The sequence below is a fragment of the Falco punctatus genome (assembly GCF_963210335.1).
Source record: "Falco punctatus genome assembly, chromosome: 12".
In the NCBI taxonomy this organism is placed as follows: Eukaryota; Metazoa; Chordata; class Aves; order Falconiformes; family Falconidae; genus Falco; species Falco punctatus.
The window spans coordinates 3,916,328-3,935,907 of record NC_137592.1 but is presented as its reverse complement, the minus strand read 5'-3'; the positions used below and the strand labels follow the sequence as shown (position 1 = coordinate 3,935,907).

At 38.8% G+C, this 19,580-nt stretch overlaps 1 protein-coding gene across 2 annotated transcripts in view; it reads right to left on the bottom strand.

Moving 5' to 3' along the window:
- Positions 1 to 11,214, bottom strand: part of VRK2 (VRK serine/threonine kinase 2) — a 46,622-nt gene extending 35,408 nt beyond the window's left edge. The window contains exons 1-3 of one of the 2 annotated variants that reach the window (XM_080407927.1): positions 10,904 to 11,036; positions 10,515 to 10,655; positions 9 to 64 (exon numbers count right to left, since the gene is read on the bottom strand). In XM_080407927.1, the coding sequence (XP_080264053.1) occupies positions 9 to 64; positions 10,515 to 10,650 (192 nt within the window). In that variant the 5' untranslated portion in view covers positions 10,651 to 10,655; positions 10,904 to 11,036. Of the gene's footprint in view, positions 1 to 8; positions 65 to 10,514; positions 10,656 to 10,903 lie in introns of both variants that reach the window. The other variant, XM_080407928.1, reaches the window with a different exon arrangement.
- Positions 11,215 to 19,580: the final 8,366 nt, after the last annotated feature.

Below are 19,580 nucleotides of genomic sequence, written 5' to 3'. Positions count from 1 at the left end.
CACATTACCACTTTAATTACATGCACTGCATCATCTTCTACAGGAACATGAGTTTGAGGGGAAGCTGCAAAAAGAGAAAGAGATGGGGATCAAGCCATATGCAACAAAATGTAATTGCAAAGACCAAGATAACACTGCATAAAGTGACCAAAAAAAATACATGACAGAGATACACAACATTTTGTCTGAATTCTTGTTTTTTAAAGGTCAGAGTTTTGCCAAGTTCACAGGAAAACAAAATGAAAACACTACACACAAACGGAAGTTTCAATCAACAAGTGCAGAAGCAGTTTTAACCCACATTTTCAGAACTCTGTCAATGCTAATTAAGGAGTAAGCAGGATGTCCCCATTGCACGATTGCACCACAATGAGGTATTCCATTATAGCAGACTATGTTAAAGTCATTCCAGTCAATTGGATAACCTCTGTATTTGGTTGCTGTCAATCCACTGTCGTGACAAAGACACCACTTAAAAGTTATGACCTACATTATGCCTCTAGACAGGACTGTCTGCTTTCCTCTATTACAAACTAATTTGGCCCCAGAACCTTGATCTCTATTCTGACATTATTTAGACACTGGCCTAAGTTAGGGGATAGCACAGCCACCACGTGCCTAAAGGGGAGATGAGGGATTGTGCTTAGTGCAAGTAGAGATTTCAAAACAATAATTGACCACATGTGCCAATTACAGCCCAGGAGACAGAACCTCTCTGCACAGACAATGCAATCCTATTTTCTTCTGACCCTGAGAGAACTATCAGTTCTCTCTGATACTACTGAAGCTACATGGAGCTACACTGGGATTAAAATTTAATGAGACTAAATCATCTTTTAGAATCATCACTGAAAAAAGCTAAAAAGAATACAGTTCCTAGGAAATAAGTGTCCCTTTCAAACTTCTTATAATGATCAAATACCAACAACAGTCCAGGTGTGAAACACTTCAACTATCAGCACAGACAAAAATAGACTACTTTTATCCACATAATAAAAATCAAGGAAACTTGGATCTAATCAAACCATCCAAGCCTACATTTTTTGATGGTAAAGGCATAAAAATATTTTTACAACGAAGAGACTCCTTCAGCTGCTATCGTCCTTCAATTCTATTTGGGATCTGGGTTGAATCTGGCAGCATACACACCCCAAAGACTTGCAGGGTCCCCACTGCCTTCTGCCTGACATTTCCCCATGTGAATGTTTCTGTGCTAATAACACATTAAGATAAAATTAATGTATCCTAAAACAATAGCTCTGGAAGGTGTGAACTATCCATAGACTCTAATGAGCAGCAGCCACATTCAGAATACAATTTAAAACTACAGTACAACCAGTAAGGAAAGTTTGGTAAACTTTGCTCTTACCATATTATTGTACCAAACTGGGAATTAAGACACAGGTGCTTAAGTCTTTTTCTTTCTCTGCCACATGTAGACTATGTGTTAATAGTTGAAGGCACTAGTTTAAAGGAACATATCCCATGTGTTTTCATCATATTCAACAACATCACATTACCCTAACAGAATTAGATGTGCTCCCTTACTGACACAGATCAGAAAAGAACCTGTGTATCAGAAAATGTATTTCAATACCAAGTTATTTTAAAAAGGTTTGATCAGTATGGAGAAGTATCATATTTAAATGTATTTGAAAGAGTCTGATCTAACTTCCCTGTAGACATCTTGACATTTTATAAAGAGAGGCCTCATACACAGTAATCTGGAACAGACAGTAACAGCTGTCAGGGTAATGAAGAAGAGCAATTAACGGGAGGTAACCCAGCAAAAGGGCCTAACCCCCATGTTTCTTACACTATGCCAGTGTGGATGTGTTTTGGAGTCACACTGAAAACACATCCTGAAGAAAAATAAAACCAAAACTATCTGGCAACTGTTACAATGTGAAAAGGGAGAAAAGTCAGATAAAGCTTAACAAGATACAGAAACAGACTCTCCACAAAATGAGTAACCTGACATTCAAATCTCCAAGAGGAGAAATGGTATTACTGTTTTTACCGCACATACATGAAACAAGGGATAATATTCACAATAAATAACACTAAACTTCTTACACAGACAACGCCTAGAAAATTATTCTCATACAGATAAGCAGAAGTTGCATGTGTACCTACTGTTACATCATTTTAATTAACCATTCATATATCAGGCAGCAATACTTCAGCTGCAGCTCAGAAATAAGACAGACTATTTTTTGTCCATAAATAAACATAAATGTTTTTTTAAAAATTGTCTCATTACTATGTATAGTTACTTAACAGACTGGAAAGGCTCCCAAGGTTTAACAAACAGTCTGATTACATACCTCATAGACCACCACCACATACTCTCCTGCGAGTTTAGCTCATAGTTAATTACTGTATACTTGTAATTAGCCATGTGCTAGCCTCGTTCTGTGTGGTAGCACATGGCTATTTATAATATTACAATCAGTTAAATGCTAGACTGTAGGACAGTAAGCAGAGACTCTGCAGGAGAGCAATGCTGATAGGCAGGAGGTCTCTGATGGCATATAAGTACACACATAGTGCTCCTGGTACTCTATATGGCCAGATTATGTTTGCAAAGGGTATCTTAAAATAGCATAACAAGTGTGAGAGTTCCCAGTTTACAGTTTATGTTGCTTTTCTCAACTAGAGATGCACAATCTCCTTACATTTGGGGGGAGGGGTGTTGATGTATGCACACAATCAAAACCATTGTCTGCATAACTGTTAACTGGGAACACTGGCACAAGATGAAGCTGTGTAGGGGGCTGTGACTGTTTCTATCTCATGCCAAGATGAGTCTCACAAAACATTTGCAAAGGCCATAGCTCTGTCTTCCCTTCCTCCCCTTCATCCCACAATTGCAGCTACCATGCTAGTGAAAAGCATACACATTTAAAACACACTCTGAAATAAAGCAGTGCAGTTAAGATTCACATTCTTTGCCAGAATTTCCAACTGTTGTGCCTATCCAACAGAGCAAATAACTTACCTCAAATTATCCCATGTCCAGAATTCCCTAGTTTCACCCAGGCACAGTAGTTATGGTCTTATCATCCACTTTAATCGTGAATTTCATCTGTTTTGTTGCTGAGTGCCACAACCTTAATTAATGTAGCTTTCTAAATGTTAATAAGACACAGTAACAAAAGGGTGTTTCTAGATGAACTGCGATTTCCTACAACCACACAGCACAATTGCATGCAGTCTGACAAAGAAACATGCCAATTCTATTTGCCAGTTCAAACGTGCTTGTTGTAGTTTTAGCAGTTAATTTGTGGCAGTCACATTTGGAATATGGTGAAATATTTTCAATGGCTCTCACAGAACCAGTTTTGTTGACAAAGTTTACACAGTGGAAAAGAAAACAACATTGATTTGGCAGTTTGGAAAAAACATCCCTGCTCCTGTCCACAGCTGGTGTCTTTGCTACTGCTGGATATTTTCAGGATATATTTGTTTGGGAAACATGAATAAAATTATTTTCAGAAGTTCTTGGGTTGCTGGTATTTTTGTTTTGCTTTTTTTCATTGGTTAACTAATCCTGAAGAGTAACACTGTCAGCTTAGGTTTTTTTTCAGAAATAAAAACTAACCTCAAAAACACCACACTTCGAAGTTACCAGTATCTATAAAAAAAGCTGGAAAAGTTCTGAACCCATTTAAGTCAAGCCAGGAGCTGTTAAATTCAATGGCTAAAAAACAGAGGCGAGTGTTGCTCAGAGCATCTAACAATAAAAAAAGATCCAAATTACAGGAATATAGTTACTCAAAGCAAAATGTGCACAAATAATAAAAAAAAAAAGTAGCATCTGCTATTTAACACACAGCTTCAATTTTTTTCTACATACAGAGGGTACTAAGGCAAATATTTAAAGGTGAACAAAGCACATTGCTTCGCAATATCCAGTATTTCCCAAGAACCCAAACATTCAGCACTTGGAGGGTGTTTACAGTTCAATTCTAAAATAGCCTAAGGAAGACCTGCTTCTCTGCTCATGTTGTTACTATCAGGGCACATCAGCATTTCCTGGACAGACTTTTCTGCACAGTCTTTATGAATAGTTTTCTTCTTCTAGGTTCTTCTTCCAGGTAGCTTCATGAACGTTACTGTTATTATACAAATTACAAACACATAGCCCTCTGTACCATCCTTGTGAAACCATCTTCCACAAGACCTAACTAAACTGGTTTTGGTCAAAAATTGTGCTTAACTGCTAAACTGTTTTGTAGATAACTGCAAATGCCTCCAAGTTAATGACATTAAGTACTGGTAGGAAGTTTCATTATGTTTCTTACTCATCTTTCTATGAAACCTTGATCTTGATTCACTAGAGCCAAAGTTTTGTATTCCACAGCAATGGAAGCCACTGTTTGACTTTCAAAGTTAATTACTCTAAGCTGGAATAGGTACTACACATCCTTTAACCCCAGGCAGAAAAGCTATGCATGGTCTGCTCTTACAGCACTCTCAGATGGAAGTCCAGGCCTCTAATATTTAAAACTTCATGCACAAACTGTTTTCTGGCAAGATTCTGCTCCAAGCCATCTGCCAGTCTGATGTGGTGCCCACTCAGAAGATACTATGCCAGCTTCAATAGGGTACAGGTGCCAAAGACGGCTGAAGGGGGTGCCCTCTATAAGGCAACAGGTACCCTATCTTTTGTCCAAAGCTCTTCCTTATTACCATATAACACTGCTCAGAAATACATCCCCTCACTGCAAAACAAAAAAATAAAAATCAAGCCTGCTCTTTTGACTTTCTAGTTTTATTTAGCATGGCACGGTCTCAGTCCCTGACCAGAACTCTCACAAGGTAGATGAATCAAAAGCACAACAATGGCTCCCAAATCACAAGTCCGTAAGCATGGGAAAAAAACCAACCGCCCAACACATTATGTGGCAGAACACTACAGTGTAATAGTAATGATCTCTGCATACTTTGTAACAGGCTTTAGTCTACCGTGTAAAAATGAGTTATGCTTTCAAAGTTAAGACTTCTAGCCTAGAGGGGACCACAAAAAGAAGAAATAGGGAAGATTTCAAGAGGAAGCAGTAATCAGCAAGAACTAGATAAAGAATATCTCCTCTTTAACAGATGGTGCAGGCTGATCTTGTACCATGCAGCCAGCCCTTAATAACCACCAAGTAGCAAAATCAAGCTAAATTTTTTATTTAGTTTGCCTATAGACAGGGTGAAAAATTAGGTAATCTGCTTGCTATGTCTATATTTATACAGTTTAATATTTGTAACTACTTAAAAATACTCTTTCCTGAAGTAGTGTTTCTCTGCCAACAAATTTATTTTCACACTGAGGTTCACACCTGCAGGTACAATGAGACCTTTGCTGAAAAGCATTTTAACATCTGAAGGTTAAGAAAAAATCCAGCCTTAATCAGACAGCTACTTGCTAGTGCTATTATTTACAGGGGTTTGCTATTAATATTCTTCTTTCCTTTGAGTTTCTAAAAATCATGCTGAACATGTATCTTTTGGTATAATTTTTACTGCATTTTTAATTAGGTTGCTACACTACAGTAAATATTTTCAGTGAAGTTAATTTAACCAACTGTTACAAGTACTTTGTTTCTCTAGAACCAATTGCTAAAGCCAGCTTCCTAACACAAACCAAGGAATGAACAGTATGACCACTGAACGTGCTTTCATCAACAGTTGTCTTCCTTTACAGGTGTATACCTTTGTTGACAGCTATACAAATTATCCACAGATATTAATCTTTCTGAAAACAGAAAAATACTTTGTTTCACACCTCAGCCTGGTTCACAGAACACCAGGACTCAGAATATCAACGGCAGAGTATACTATGGTCCAAGCTCAGAATCAGTAAGGGCCACAACCAGATCTTTTCCCTACCTCCACCAGCAGCAGACCTCCCTGAGCTGCTAGTATTAACAGACAATATTCAACCATTTAATAACAGTTTACTACGCAAGCAGATATTCTTTGCATTTGATTATGACTTTATCAATACATGCTTCCCATATTGTAATAATGCATGCAAAAATAGCAAATGGCAACATATAAACATATGCTGCAAAGCCAGCTATGAAAAAGTTTCACAATTCTTAGTTTTCACCTATCACTTCCAAAGTTCCAATACAATACCCATGCATAATACAATTAAAATACATTTAGTGTAATAAGTTCTACTTTAAAAGATGCCATCTAACAAATATGTGTGTATATAAATACAAAACCTCAAATATTTTGCAGAACCACCAGTTTCCACAAGGAAGAAGCCTGCAAGTAGATAGTGCTGTGTACAGCAGACTTGACTGTGACAGTGGAATCTTAGCAAAACATTACGTGACCTTTCTACATTTAAATTTCAAGTCCAAATTGTGGATTAATAGAGTGCTTGCAGCAGGACTAGAGAATGATTTATATAAAAACTGGTGTTAATTACTGGCTGTGATCAGGAAGATAAATGAGAGATTGTAAGGCTCTCAGTAGCTACCTCTTCAACTCAATTTTCCAACGTACTGCCATTGTCCTCCACAGGGCTACAAACTAGTCATGAGACCACCAATATGCCATGTTCTTCCTCAGTTGCTGTCCATTCTGCTCCCCCTTACCAAAGGGATAACAGTTCCATCTGAAGTGCCTGACAGCAAATCAGCACCAGTAACAAAAATAAAATAAAACAAAACTTCTAACATACAATGGCATGGTTAATTCTCACTTATGATCCATCTTGCTCTCACTATGACAAAGACAACACTTGAGAGAACATCTCTAGATAGTTTCTATTGCTTCTGGCAGCAGAGGAAGCTCTCCTCTTCAGGACCATTGACAGGAATCAGTATTTGTAAACTGCCTGCTGCTGGATTTGCTCTGGTCAAGATTAAAATGCAAAGGGAATCCAAGGGAAGGAACAAATCAACAAAGAAATAGAAAAGATGGCACATATGGGAAGAAGACAGACTAATCACAAAACCAGGGAAAATGTTTGTGAGGCAGAACAGAACTTATAGGTAGTGGTAACTTTCATGTACATAACGAGAAGTACATAATGAGAAGTTTAGAGGCCCTGCACCTTTAGAGACTATTTGCATCCCAGGACTCAGGACCAGTAAATGGCTTTCAGCAGTTTGATTTAGTGAACAGAACTTTCCACAGAATGCATCCCTTGTAAATATATTTTGCAGAGATACCGTAAAATTTCTCAAGAACATTGTTACAGATTAATGGAGTATGGAGCACCCTTAATGGGAAATTAAGCTATAACAACGCACATCAAAATCTTTACACTGCTACTGTAAAAATACTTATTAAAAGATATAGCCGGTAAAGTTAACCTTTACTTTTATAAAAGGGCTGTGCTGTTCATATCTGGCGGGCAGTCAAACCTGTCTCCACTCTCTTTCTGGGTTAGTTTCTCACTGAAAGTTTAGTGATCCTCTCACATCTTGCTGTATATGCACTAAAAACTAGCCTAAAGAGCACAAAGAAAGAAGGTGCCTCTCAGCACCACGTATCCATATCTTACTCTCAAGGTTTCTCATTTAATTTACTCCCCTTGACTTTCAAAGACAGCTGAACTCTTGTAGGACCAAACCCCAAAAAAGCTACTAAATGGTATACTTTACATAATATAAACACATATCAGAGATAAAGAGGTGGATAAAACAAGGAAACTTCAATCAGTGTCAATACTTAAGAGATAAATCTTGCCTGTTTCCTCTTTTACTTGTAGGATGAGCTACAAGGGCAACTAAGCCTTCAGTTCAGTGCTATGTGTAACATTCACCACCCCTCTTGAAAAAGATTAAACACAAATACAATTATGAAAGTGGCAGGTGTATTTCTTCAGCCATGCTGTCACTTACAAAAAACCACAGAATAGTAATACCAAGGGTCCAAGACTGTATTCTTAATCTCAACTAATACGCTGACTGCTTTCCACCTCAGTTCAATGGGAGCTAAACTGCAACAAACACAATATATGAAATCACCTCAGTGGTCTGCGTGATCAGGCAGAAAACTAATCAAATCTGCATGAAACTGACTGAATCCCAGGTGCTATACCACCCGCAAGGTCCGGTGTATCCGAGTAAAACAGAAAATGATAAAGCTGTATTCTGAGTGATTCAGCAACACTACACAAGGTCATAATAAGCAATCAGATATATCAAAATTAAAAAGAATGTAAATATACTGAAAGTACACTAGCATTTGACTCCTCTATAAACCGCAGTTGAAGCGCCTATCATCCCCACTGGTTCAGTCTGCAGAGCAGTTCGTCATGTGTGAACTGTATGAATTCCAGAAGAAATCAAACCAGAAACTCCACTACAGGAACCTATCAGATGCACTCCAAACTACTAACAGCAACATAAGGATTGAAATTAGTTCCTTCACCAAGCCTCAAACCACGTACTTGGTGAGGAAATTCAGTGCAGCAGACCACACCAAATCTAGCTCAAAGTAAAACAAACCTTCAATTTAAATAAAGGGTAGATGTAGGGCCATATCTACCAACTGTTGCCATTTACTAATTACACCAAACTACTTGTAAACATACACAGCCTTAGTTTTCTCCAGGTTTTTCAGTGACTTGTGTTTACTTTTCGGAAAAGCAGAAGCAGTGGCATTTAGGTTGTCACTGAAATCTTTTTGCTTCATTTACCCAGGCATTCAGTGGAACAAAGTGCCAGCTTACACCATCCCCCACCCCGCAAATTTCTCCACTGAAACCTGAAGTTTACATACAAATTAAGACCAGGTGCACAAGCAAGACTGTCCACCCTCCTGTAGTTTACAGCCACACATTAACTGCTGGAAGAACAGTACAACTGGGCAACCACTTCGGAGAAGCAACATCTGACCACATATGGGACTATCACACCATGAAATAAAATATGAGTCTTTAGTTGCCATTCAGTTCTTTGTGATTAACCATAATGGACATGAGGAGGAAAAGAAGAGGGAGAGGAAGAACACTTCAGTGCAATAGAAAATGTTCCTGAACAGCTGAAAGCAGACAAGCACCATGAGATAGCCAGACAGATGTAACAAAAATCACAGTATATCTGTCACCAAGAGACCAGTAGCACACAAGTGCTACGTTTATGTCTGCAAATACGAAAAGAGCAAACATACTAACCCTTCAATAGGAAAATCACCTTTTCTCTATACAGTAGGTGCCTGATGCTACAGTTTGACACTGATGGACAACTCCTTCAGTCACATGAAACCACACTGAATCTAGCACAGCTCTGTGTATTTGAAAGGAGTTATTAAAGACAGGACTAAGAAGGTGCATGACATATGATATCTGTTCTAATAAAAACCTGTATCATTATAAAAATCTGGAAATCACACTAAGTGGAAAGCTCATGCTGTATAAGAGTGTATTAACAGATTATTTTCCAACAATTCACTCAATATGAATGAAACATCATTAAGAGATCAACTGAAAAAAAATCAAGAGTGGGAAACAATCACAAAAACTGTTTTCATGGCAGAAACACAAACAAATAGTAAAGGCTTAAAAAAAGAAGGTACAGCTGATTTATGCATAAAAGGAAGTAAATTTATGTATAGGAGTCACTTGCTTATCAAGTTTTAAACATTAATTCTCCAAACAGAGAGTTAACATACCTCTAACTTAAAAAGATCACGTCTGGCTCCTGGGAGGATATACTAAACTGCTTCTGGATAATTCTTTACTGCTGTCTTAATACAAGCTCAATTTAGTCCCTAACAGTCACTGTGGACTAGTTGCCTGTATATGTTTGCCATGCAAAAAAACCCAAACCCTAAACTCAATAGTATTGCCTTGAAAACAGGATTGCTCTTTCACAAAGACCAGCAACAGTAACATACATTATATCCTCTCCAGTGACCTAGAATGCTTTACAAGTCTTTCAGAACTACTCAGTCCTTATAAGTGAACTACAGCAGCTTTTTTCAGAAGAAAGCACAGAAACACATCTAGGCTAGAACAAACAATGAAAAGCATTTCCAGCACTGGTGAAAGTTTTTAATTCAGAGGCAACACCCAGCTAACTATTGTTACTGTTAACATTTCTTGGATGAAAACTGATTTAGTATTGTCCAGAAGATAACATTTCCAATAAATGGAAACCCAAAGAGCACTCCAGAGCACATGACTGGCATAAGTCCAAAGCAGCGGCTAACGAAAGCATCACCATTACTTTGAAGAGCATTGCCTGGCAGTGCTCTTTGGTGGTCTTTGACAGCAGCAGCACCTTGCCTACACCATCCAAGCTCCACAGAAAAGTGTACTCGGAGCCAGCAAACCGGTCTGGACACCCTCTAGAGAACACGCTGCACCACCAGCAACGCTTTCAACAACAAGGCCATCTACCAGGGTGCTGCAAACATCAGAAAACCACACTTTACAGATGACCACCAGCATGTAAACAACAGTAACTTCTCAAACCTATTCTGTCTTATTCATGTCAAAACGGTACAAAGACAATTACAAGTCACCCTCTTCATTACCACCAGTATTTTACCTAAATAGATCAAGCCAAATCCTCCCTGGCCGATTTGACTGCCCAGCCTCCAGACTTTTCCTTCGGTGTCTTTCAGGATCATGTCTCTTGGGAGAGGAACTGGCAGCTTGCCTCTGCCGCGACCCCTAGGCGGCATCGCGGCTTGAGAAGGGAAAAAAAAAAAAAATTAAAGACAAAAGTTGACTTTCGTCAGAAAAAAGCAATATCCCTCGATGTCCTTTGCCTAACAGGCACCGAGCAGGGCCCAAGCTCTCCGCGGCCTCCCTCAGGACAGCCGCCGGGTGGAAGGCCGGGGCGGCTCGTTCGCAGCGGCCTCCTTTCCAGCGGCCGACGGGACCGGACAGCAATGGGCCGCGGTCGGGCCCGCCGCCCGCTCCCCCGACACCCACCTCCGCAGGGCCACGGCCGCCTCCCCTCACCGCTGGCCGCAAACTTCCCTGCCGGGAACTTCCCGTAGGCCAGGCCCAGGCGGCGAGCGCCCGGCCGCAACAGGCACAGCCGGCAGGCTGCCGTGCTCCCGCAGGAAACCCCGGGGAGGGGAACGGCCGGGCCGGCCCCGCTGGGGACGCGGGCTCTGCCGGCCCCGCCTGGCCGCCGGCGGGGCGGGACTCCCTCGGCGGGCCGTCTCCCCTCAGCCGGGCGGCGCGCGGCGGTGGCGCGCGCGGTTTCCCGCCTCCCCGAGCCCGCTGGCCGCTCGCGCAGCGCTCCCTCATGGCTCCCTCGTGAGGCGCCGGCGCTCGGCTTCAGGGGGAGCGGAGAGATTCGGTGAGAGCCTGAGCCCTCGCACCTCTCACTCTTTCAAAGTGGCACTTCGCAAGCGAGGAATTACTCCCCCCTCTTCAAGCGCTTTGGTCCACATAGAAGTAGTTGATCAGACTGTTTGCCGGCTGGGATAAAAAAAAAAAATACCTCACAGAACTTTTGGGGTGCAGGGAGAACACAGAAGCTGTAATGAAGTCACAGAACTGTCATGGTGCAACCACTCAGAAGCCTTTTTTTACCTCAGAATCTTCCTGGCATAGGTTGAGGATCACTTCTATGGATAGCTACTCATCCAGAACAGCAAGAGACACCTCATGTGTTCACCGCAGGTGAGGCAACAGAAGCTCATGCTACCAGGAATGCTGCGAGCCATCAGGAGCCCCACAGGAGAGTGGAAAGAGGTAACAGCCACCTCACAGGCTGGTCAGCCATTGCAGGTACAGAGGGCAGATGAAGCTGACCGAAGGGTAGATCAGCCCCATCACCACCATCAGCTTGTCAGTTGGTAATGAAGGACACAATGAGATTTTTTTTTAAATTCCTCAAATTCACAGGGCATACCCCTGATCACAAGCCACCATCTTCTGCAAGATCTGCTTTATTAGGGACCTCGCTGGGGACTACCATGTCTTCCAAGCAATGACTACAAATCCTTTACCAAAAAAAAGAGGTTTGAGAATAACCAAAATCCAGACCATCTTCTGCAACTAAATAATTTGCAAGTGACCTTAGAAATAGTAACACAAATTATAACTGCAAAATGTATATTGCTATCAGTAGAGTAGGCCTTAACAACCCTTTCTGTTTCATCAGTCTTGGAGGCCTTATGGTTTCATCCTTACTGAAAGGGCCAGCTAATGAATTGCCAATAGAAAGATCAGCCATAAAGCAAGTAAATTCAAGATTGCCATAAAGCATTTCATAGGGCTTCCCTCCTTTGCAACAACTGTTAAAATAGGCAGTGGAAGCATGGTGTTGAGAATGGGGGATTTTGTTCAAAAACAGCCACAGATGCCCAGCACTGCTTCAACTGGAAAGAGCTAGGACCTCTATTCACAGAGACCATTTGTACAATGCTCTTGGGATTATTTGTTACTTGGGATGAGAGCCACTATTCTGACATGGTGAAAGATCATTTCAGAAGAAAGTTATCTTCAAATAGTTGCCTGGGAATCAGAGAACCAGCCTCTGTTTAAGAAGGCTTTTTTGCTCGGCTGTTGCAAAGAGGTATTCACATGACTAAACTGAAACAAAAGCATGTATTAGAGGGCTTACTGCTTCTGAACTACCTTTCCCTGCTCACAAAAGTATATTAGGGTAAGAGAGTGAAGCAAATCAGATGAATTTGCATCTGTCTTCTAAACATTTAGCAAATATTACTGATAGCATTATATTGCTAGACTGCTAAACATAACCTACATTGTTACATAGTTTAAGGCTTGCTTATTTTTTATTTTTTTTACAACCAGGAGGAACCCCCATAAATTAAGACTCAAAATTTGTAGAAATCATGTGGAGAAAAGAACACATTAAATATGAGTTAATAGAAATATACATGTTCCTAAGAAAACTAAAACTGATTAGATATTCCTATTTTTATTTTAAGTGCATAAGAAATGGAGTTGATTTCCCTTTTGTTCCCACAAAACCATTGAGAACTCTGTAACATCAGGCAATTAGCAGAATGCACTGATTTATGAAAGGTCAGGGTACAATGCAAAACTTTACAGTTTAGAAATATAAGTTGTTTTGAACTTAGTGGTTTTTATTCATCAGCTAGTATAAGATAACAAAAAGAACATAAGTTCATGCAGTTCTGAGGGACAATGAAGTCATCAGAAAAGGCTATTTCAAAAAAAAAAAGTCATTATAAGCTAATAGTAAAACTAAAAGTAGAAAGATATACACAGAGGTCTATATAATTGTTTATTAATACAGTAGCATAATACGAATCTGTTACTGGTTTTGAAAACTTACGTCAGGATACAAAACATCCCTTTGAGCTCATACAACACATGTACCTACATAAGTAACCGAGGTTTAAGGTCTTCAGCTTTCAAATTAAAATTCATATTTCAAAATAAACAAAAAAAATTCCTTATACTACTCAAGGAAAAAAAGTTGCAAGTTCATAGAATCCATCCAAATAGAAAAGTACCTGAAGTCTTAGCCATCTTTAATATCATGCAGTTCTTTCAACATCACCATACAATGTAGAAAAGTTCATTACATATATATACCCTACAAGTCACAGAAAACAGTTGTGGGTTTGTTCGTGACAAAGTTAAAAATTTTAAAGTTTTTATTATTTGTTACATGAATTAAAAAAAAAAACCTCAAACCCAAATGCACAGGAACAATGTAATAGAGATTAGTAATATAAATTATATAATATAATTGTATATAATACAAATTATAAATATAATAAACTCAAACAAAAAGTTTACTAAGAAAAGAGAATTTCCCTGTACATACTAAGCTACTCATGAAAAATGAGTTTATTTGTAATTTAAATCCAGATCTTTATTAATAAATGACCAAAAAACTTATGCAAATGTCACTAGCAATTTTTTCATACAATTCTGTTTTAGACAGTACAAAAAAATACTAGCACATAAATGTCTTTAAAAATCAAGCAGAACCAAAGACTTTACATGAGAAAAACTCTCGTCAGATTAAGACTTCATACTAAGGCCTTTGGCCCTATAAATAGCACAGGCCTGTGTTTTGTGGGTGGGAAACTTCTTTTCCTGGTGGGCTGAACTGGAGACAAAGGCTTCCCCCCCCCCCCCCCCCCCCCGCTTATCATCAGTCAGTTTTCAACTCTCCCAAGAAACATGAGCTTCATTTAGTCAGGTTAAAACCTCCATTGCCTCTTCACATTTGCTTCAAATTAACATTTTGGGGATATGATGTAAGGGGGATGAATGGACAAAATAATTATAGATATAAGGTGCGGTTTTTTGTTTGTTGTCTGATGGGTTGTTTCATTTTTTTCAGGAAATCCTAGTTATGATGGAAGCAGTTTTCCTTTGTGGTGATATAGCCACAATTCCTGCCAAATTCAAGAATTCTTATAGGAGAAAGGTGTGTATATATATAAATATACAAATCCTGCCAGGATACAACTGAAAATGCTACCAAATCACTGATTTTAATTCCTAATGGCACAGTGCTGCAAGCAACTGAAGGCCATGCCACAGGGCCTTCTCATGAAGAATCTATCCCTCATGCAGTTCAGGTGGGCATTTTCTCATTAGTCAGAATTATATATTGGAAGTGGTGGAAGAAACTCTGTTTGGATGTTTGTTTTAGTGCTCCTGGTTATCTTCAGGGGTTTATTCATTTGTTTTGCTTCATATATACTTATTGACACACAGCATGTGAGGAAATCAGAGTTTCTCTGCAGAGTTGGTACAGGTATGTTTGCTATTGTATTACTGAAAAATAGAATGGCGGTGCTATACTTTTTTAGGTTTTCCTTGGTTCTGGTTATCCTGGGCAGGTTCTTCTGGAAGGTAAATATAGTGATCTGGTTTGGGGGTGAAGATATGAGTGGGTTTTATATATAAATATATATATATACACACCACTATTTTACATAGTGGTATAAACTTACATATCCAAGTAACTTTTGAATGTATGGTTCTGTTATTTAGCTATGTGTTCAGGTGTCTAGTGCTATTTAATACCTGTCTTTTGGGACATGTAGGTGCCCAAGAGGAACTCCAAAAGTTGGAAGTGAACCTGTAAAGTACAAGTTTGGAAGTTTTATCCTGATTTGTGGATCAGAAGCAGTACCTTGCTCCTAATCCTCTTTCTAGAACAAATTTTAGATGATACAAAAAAGCTATGCTGTGTTGTCATGGATTGCATTTTAAAAGTGTAATGAGATTCTCAGGGAGCGAGCATTTTCTTTAAGTGTTTAATAATAAAGCAAACCATTTTTATTTCTGTCTTGAGGTAGTACTTTTTTCTGTCTTTGTTTTAAAGCACTGTACATTAAACATTTGGTCTGTTTTCTATTTATTTCAATCCCTCTTCTTGCTCAAACATAAGCTTGAGTATTAAAGATTTTAGTCAATTATATGAATCTTGCAGTATCACATACATAAAGCCTCTTAAATTTGCTATAGTAGGTGAGCAACTTGTAGCTTTTCTCACGGTTGCATTGTGATGCCTTTGTGGTATTTAACACTGACATTTTAGCGCTTCCACATTTAACTCCCCCCTCCTACTCCAGATCTCCTTTTTGCTTAAAATATCATGGCTAAATTTACCCTAGAGATGTAACATCTCTGTATTTAAGACCATTGACAACAAAGCATCAAGTTTCAGACTGCTTCCTGGTTTCTGCTGAGAAATCTGTTCGTGTTCATGCATCTTTGCAGAGCCCCATGCGCTTGCTGTGCTTACTCAGTTGTCACTGTGCTTGCTGTCAGTTTCTTGGAACTTTTCAAGTAATTACTTTTTGCAGTATCAAGGGATCCCCAACATCCAGAGGGCATGTTGCTCAACTCAGTCATTGTCTAGGTGCACTGACACCCATTTTAAAGACTCTTGACTCTATTTTGTGTGACTGGCCCCATGATTGAGATCACATAATTACAATAATTAGGAAGCTCACCTCAGGATATTATCAGAGCAACCCACCCAAACCTAAGTCCATATGGTTTGAAATAGCTAATGAGTCAGTTAATGTGCTATGTCCAGGAGTAATGGACATTCAGTATGGATGGCACAAAGACATCATTTACAAACTTCCTGACTGATTAAGGTTTTCCATGTAGACAGTTCTTGTATTTTGCATCTCACAATAAGTTCAAAGTATTAAAGGCTTTTGTGTTAAACAGAGCAGAAGAAAACAGCTGAGACTTTTAAAAGGCAGGCAAGACATTAGTTCTCTTTTTAAAGAAAATACAAAAAAATCTGAGATCTTGGAACTTTCATCTTAAATATAGTACTGCAAACAAATTATTTGGAAAGCTCTGTTAAAGTACAGGAGATGACAATGGTGATAGGCGACATTTGCTATAATGCCAAGTAGCCTGAATGAATGAATGACTCCCATACTTCTACAAGGGGCTACTTCAGCCTCTGTAACTTGTCTACACAGTCTCCCTTTAATATTCACTTTGCTACCAAGGCCATGGAAATCCATAACCAGTTCTACATCCTGAATTAACCAGAATAGGGTATTAATACAATGAGGTCAAACTGTCTGGCAACAAAAGCCCTGAAACCAGGAAGAAGTGATGTCTGGTTTTTGAATGAGCTACAGAAACTGTCTGTCCAGTAAGGGTTAGGAATCCTCTCACCAAATCTGTTCCCACTCTCACATCATTTTAATGGCTGTTGGGATGAGATCTTACTCCCAGTTCCTATCGCTACAACTGAAAAGACAGTCAGATCCCACATGTGTTCCTTATGTATTGTATGTCATTTTATTTCTCACATCTTTAGAAAGCAATTGTTTGTGAGCACTGAAGAAAAAAGTGTTTTCTTATCCATGGTTATTCACTTTCAGAAATGTGCAAAGATATAATGTAAGCTTATTGTTGTTGTAGGAATGGATTGTATTTACAGGGAGAGCAGTATATGTAGTGGTTAGAGCAGAGAAGGGGATCAGGAATGTTTTTCTTTATGGGAGTAATTCCTGAAATCCTAGTCCTGGCTTCTGCTACTAACGACCTTATACAAATAATTTCATATTTCTTCCATTTTATCCATGTGAAGCAGTTTGGGTGGCTTGTTTTAAGGCACTGAGATTCTCAGGTGAGAGTTGCTGTGTATGTATTATTGCCATGGCTATTATCTGATGGTGAACATTAGCACTACCTTATCGTAGGACATGTGACATATTAGAACTGTTTTCCCATGTAGTATAGACAGCTCAAATGTATGTTCTTTGTTCTGTCATTGTTTCAAGCTTTTTCTTCAAGCTTCTCCCCTCTAAAACCAAACACACATGGATCACACAAATTTTGCATGAAGTTAAAGATATTGTGGCCTTGCAAAGAAAATAAGTAGTTTGCCTCCACTGGTATTCTTGTACATGCTACCTTAGGCATAAAAGTAAAGAAATGTTAGTCCAAAAATCAGGAGGAAGGCTGCTAAGCTTTTGTGGTTGTTATTACTTAGACATGAGGTCTCTACAAAGGGTATCTAGGAATGGAAACGAAGAAATTGCAGGAGTACACCAGTGTTCTTGGTTTGCATGCAGCAGTGACTTTTTTCCCTAAAGAGCGGTATATGTGATAAGGTTTAGAGAAACAAAGAGGAATTTGGCAAAAGCACTCAGGGAGAAGATACATATAATCATTTAAGTCTTTCCATTTTTGAGATTATCCATAAAGGTGTTTGAGAAGGGAAACTCATCTGTCACAGCATTCATTATTCACATATCAATGCTACTTTTTATGTATAAACTTAATTATGATGATAGAATCTATTAAATGTGACTCATTTTAGTGCAAGATTGATTTTTCCCCCCCAACCTCAGAATAAATATTGATCTTCATGATCTTTAAATGTAGTGCAAAGGTCATTATATTAATGGCATATTAATAGAAAGTAGCCCTGACCATGCAATATCAATATATTTGCATTGTTATTTCTTAGATCCCATTGAGAAGGAAAGAGGCAGGGTGCCAATGCCTTCTTTTCCTGGAGAAATTGGGAAGCTGTTGATTTTTATGACTCTTCAGGCTGCTTTCAATTTGTTGTGCTTTGGCTTTTTGTTATAATTTTTTTTTTTTTTTTGGGGGGGGGGGGGTAATTCAAAACAGTGGTGAAGTGGCAAAGAGATTGTGTAACACATCTAATAAGATAGTGATGTGTTGGTTTTCCAGCATGTCCAGGAAACCAAGGCACTGCCTTTGCCTGATAGTGCTCTGCTACCCATTGCCGTGCAGTCAATTCCGTGAGCAGAATCACAGCTGTGAAAGGAGACTGATGGGATAATTTGATGGTGTTGGATTCAGTATCTGGGGCTCTGATTTCTCCAGTAATCATGCTAGTGATTTTCCTAACAGCTGATTTCTAAAAGCATAACAAGCTAATGCTTGTTCAAGCGAGGCTTTGCCCTGCTTGTGTAACTTCCCCCCAACATCTCTACTTTTTTTTTATTTATAGTGACTCTTGAAAATCCAGGCTTAGAACTGCTGTTCTAATAGTTGGTTGAACCAAGGCAGATCCATAGTTTTAAAAATATTCCTCATAGAGTAATTGTTCATGGCTTTTCTATAAAGAGCAGGGATAAGAGATCATGCATTGAAATAACCTTTAAATAATACTGTATAGTTTCTGGAGGTCCTGAGAAAACAATGCCCATTTAGATAGAAGAGCAATACTTTCATGCCTTTTATAAACAGTGTTTTATGAGCAGTATTTCTGTTTAATACAGGTTTTGAGTGTTTTGTCAGGTGATACAAGTCAAGAGGGAAGGTGACAACTTCCACAGTTTACAGACAGCTAGGAAAATAAATGTCTAGTATGACATATTGCTGTATAGAAAATACTTACAATTAAGAAAGTGATTTAGGCAACTAAAAATCTGGTAGCCTGACTTCAACTGTTTGCAGCTTTAGAACTAATTTTGAAAGAGAAAATAGTAACGGTCCATGACAATAAATGGAAAATGGAATAAAACGCAGTATTGCTTTGCATCACGCCACACTAACTTAACTATCTTTGCAAAGATGACTGATTAGCTAGTTAAGTGTGATAGAAGCAATTCACTTGGACTTTAAGGCATATGATGCAGAATCACCTGCAAAATTATTAATTGAGCTGGAGAATGTAAGCACAAAAAGTGTGAGACAGTGTAGAAATGGTCAAGGAGCAATAAACTGAAAGGGGAAATAGTAAATGATGAAGTTGTTACTGGTTTCCTAAGGCTTTACCTCAGAACATGTTTAATTCAGTATTACTAATTTAATGAGCAACAAAAACAAAGTAGGAATTTCATAATACCATTTGCTGATGAATACACAGTTTTGAGGTAACTGGAGTATTGGTGTAAGAGAAACAGAACAGACTTTCATAATACAAAATTTTAGGCTACGCTGTTTGAGACTGCTGTTTTGGAGGAGAAAGAGGGGAATCACAGAATGGTCATGGGCTGGTTATGTGATTTAATCAGGCATGACTTTTATTCAGACTTCTTCTACATTGTGTCAGATCAAGTACTTTTATTATGAAATTCAGAATACATATTTGGTAGTCTTTCACTGAGAATTCATCTTTACTGTCATGTATGTTCCTTAAGTGTTGTCATGGAAGTTAACTCAAACACCAACAATT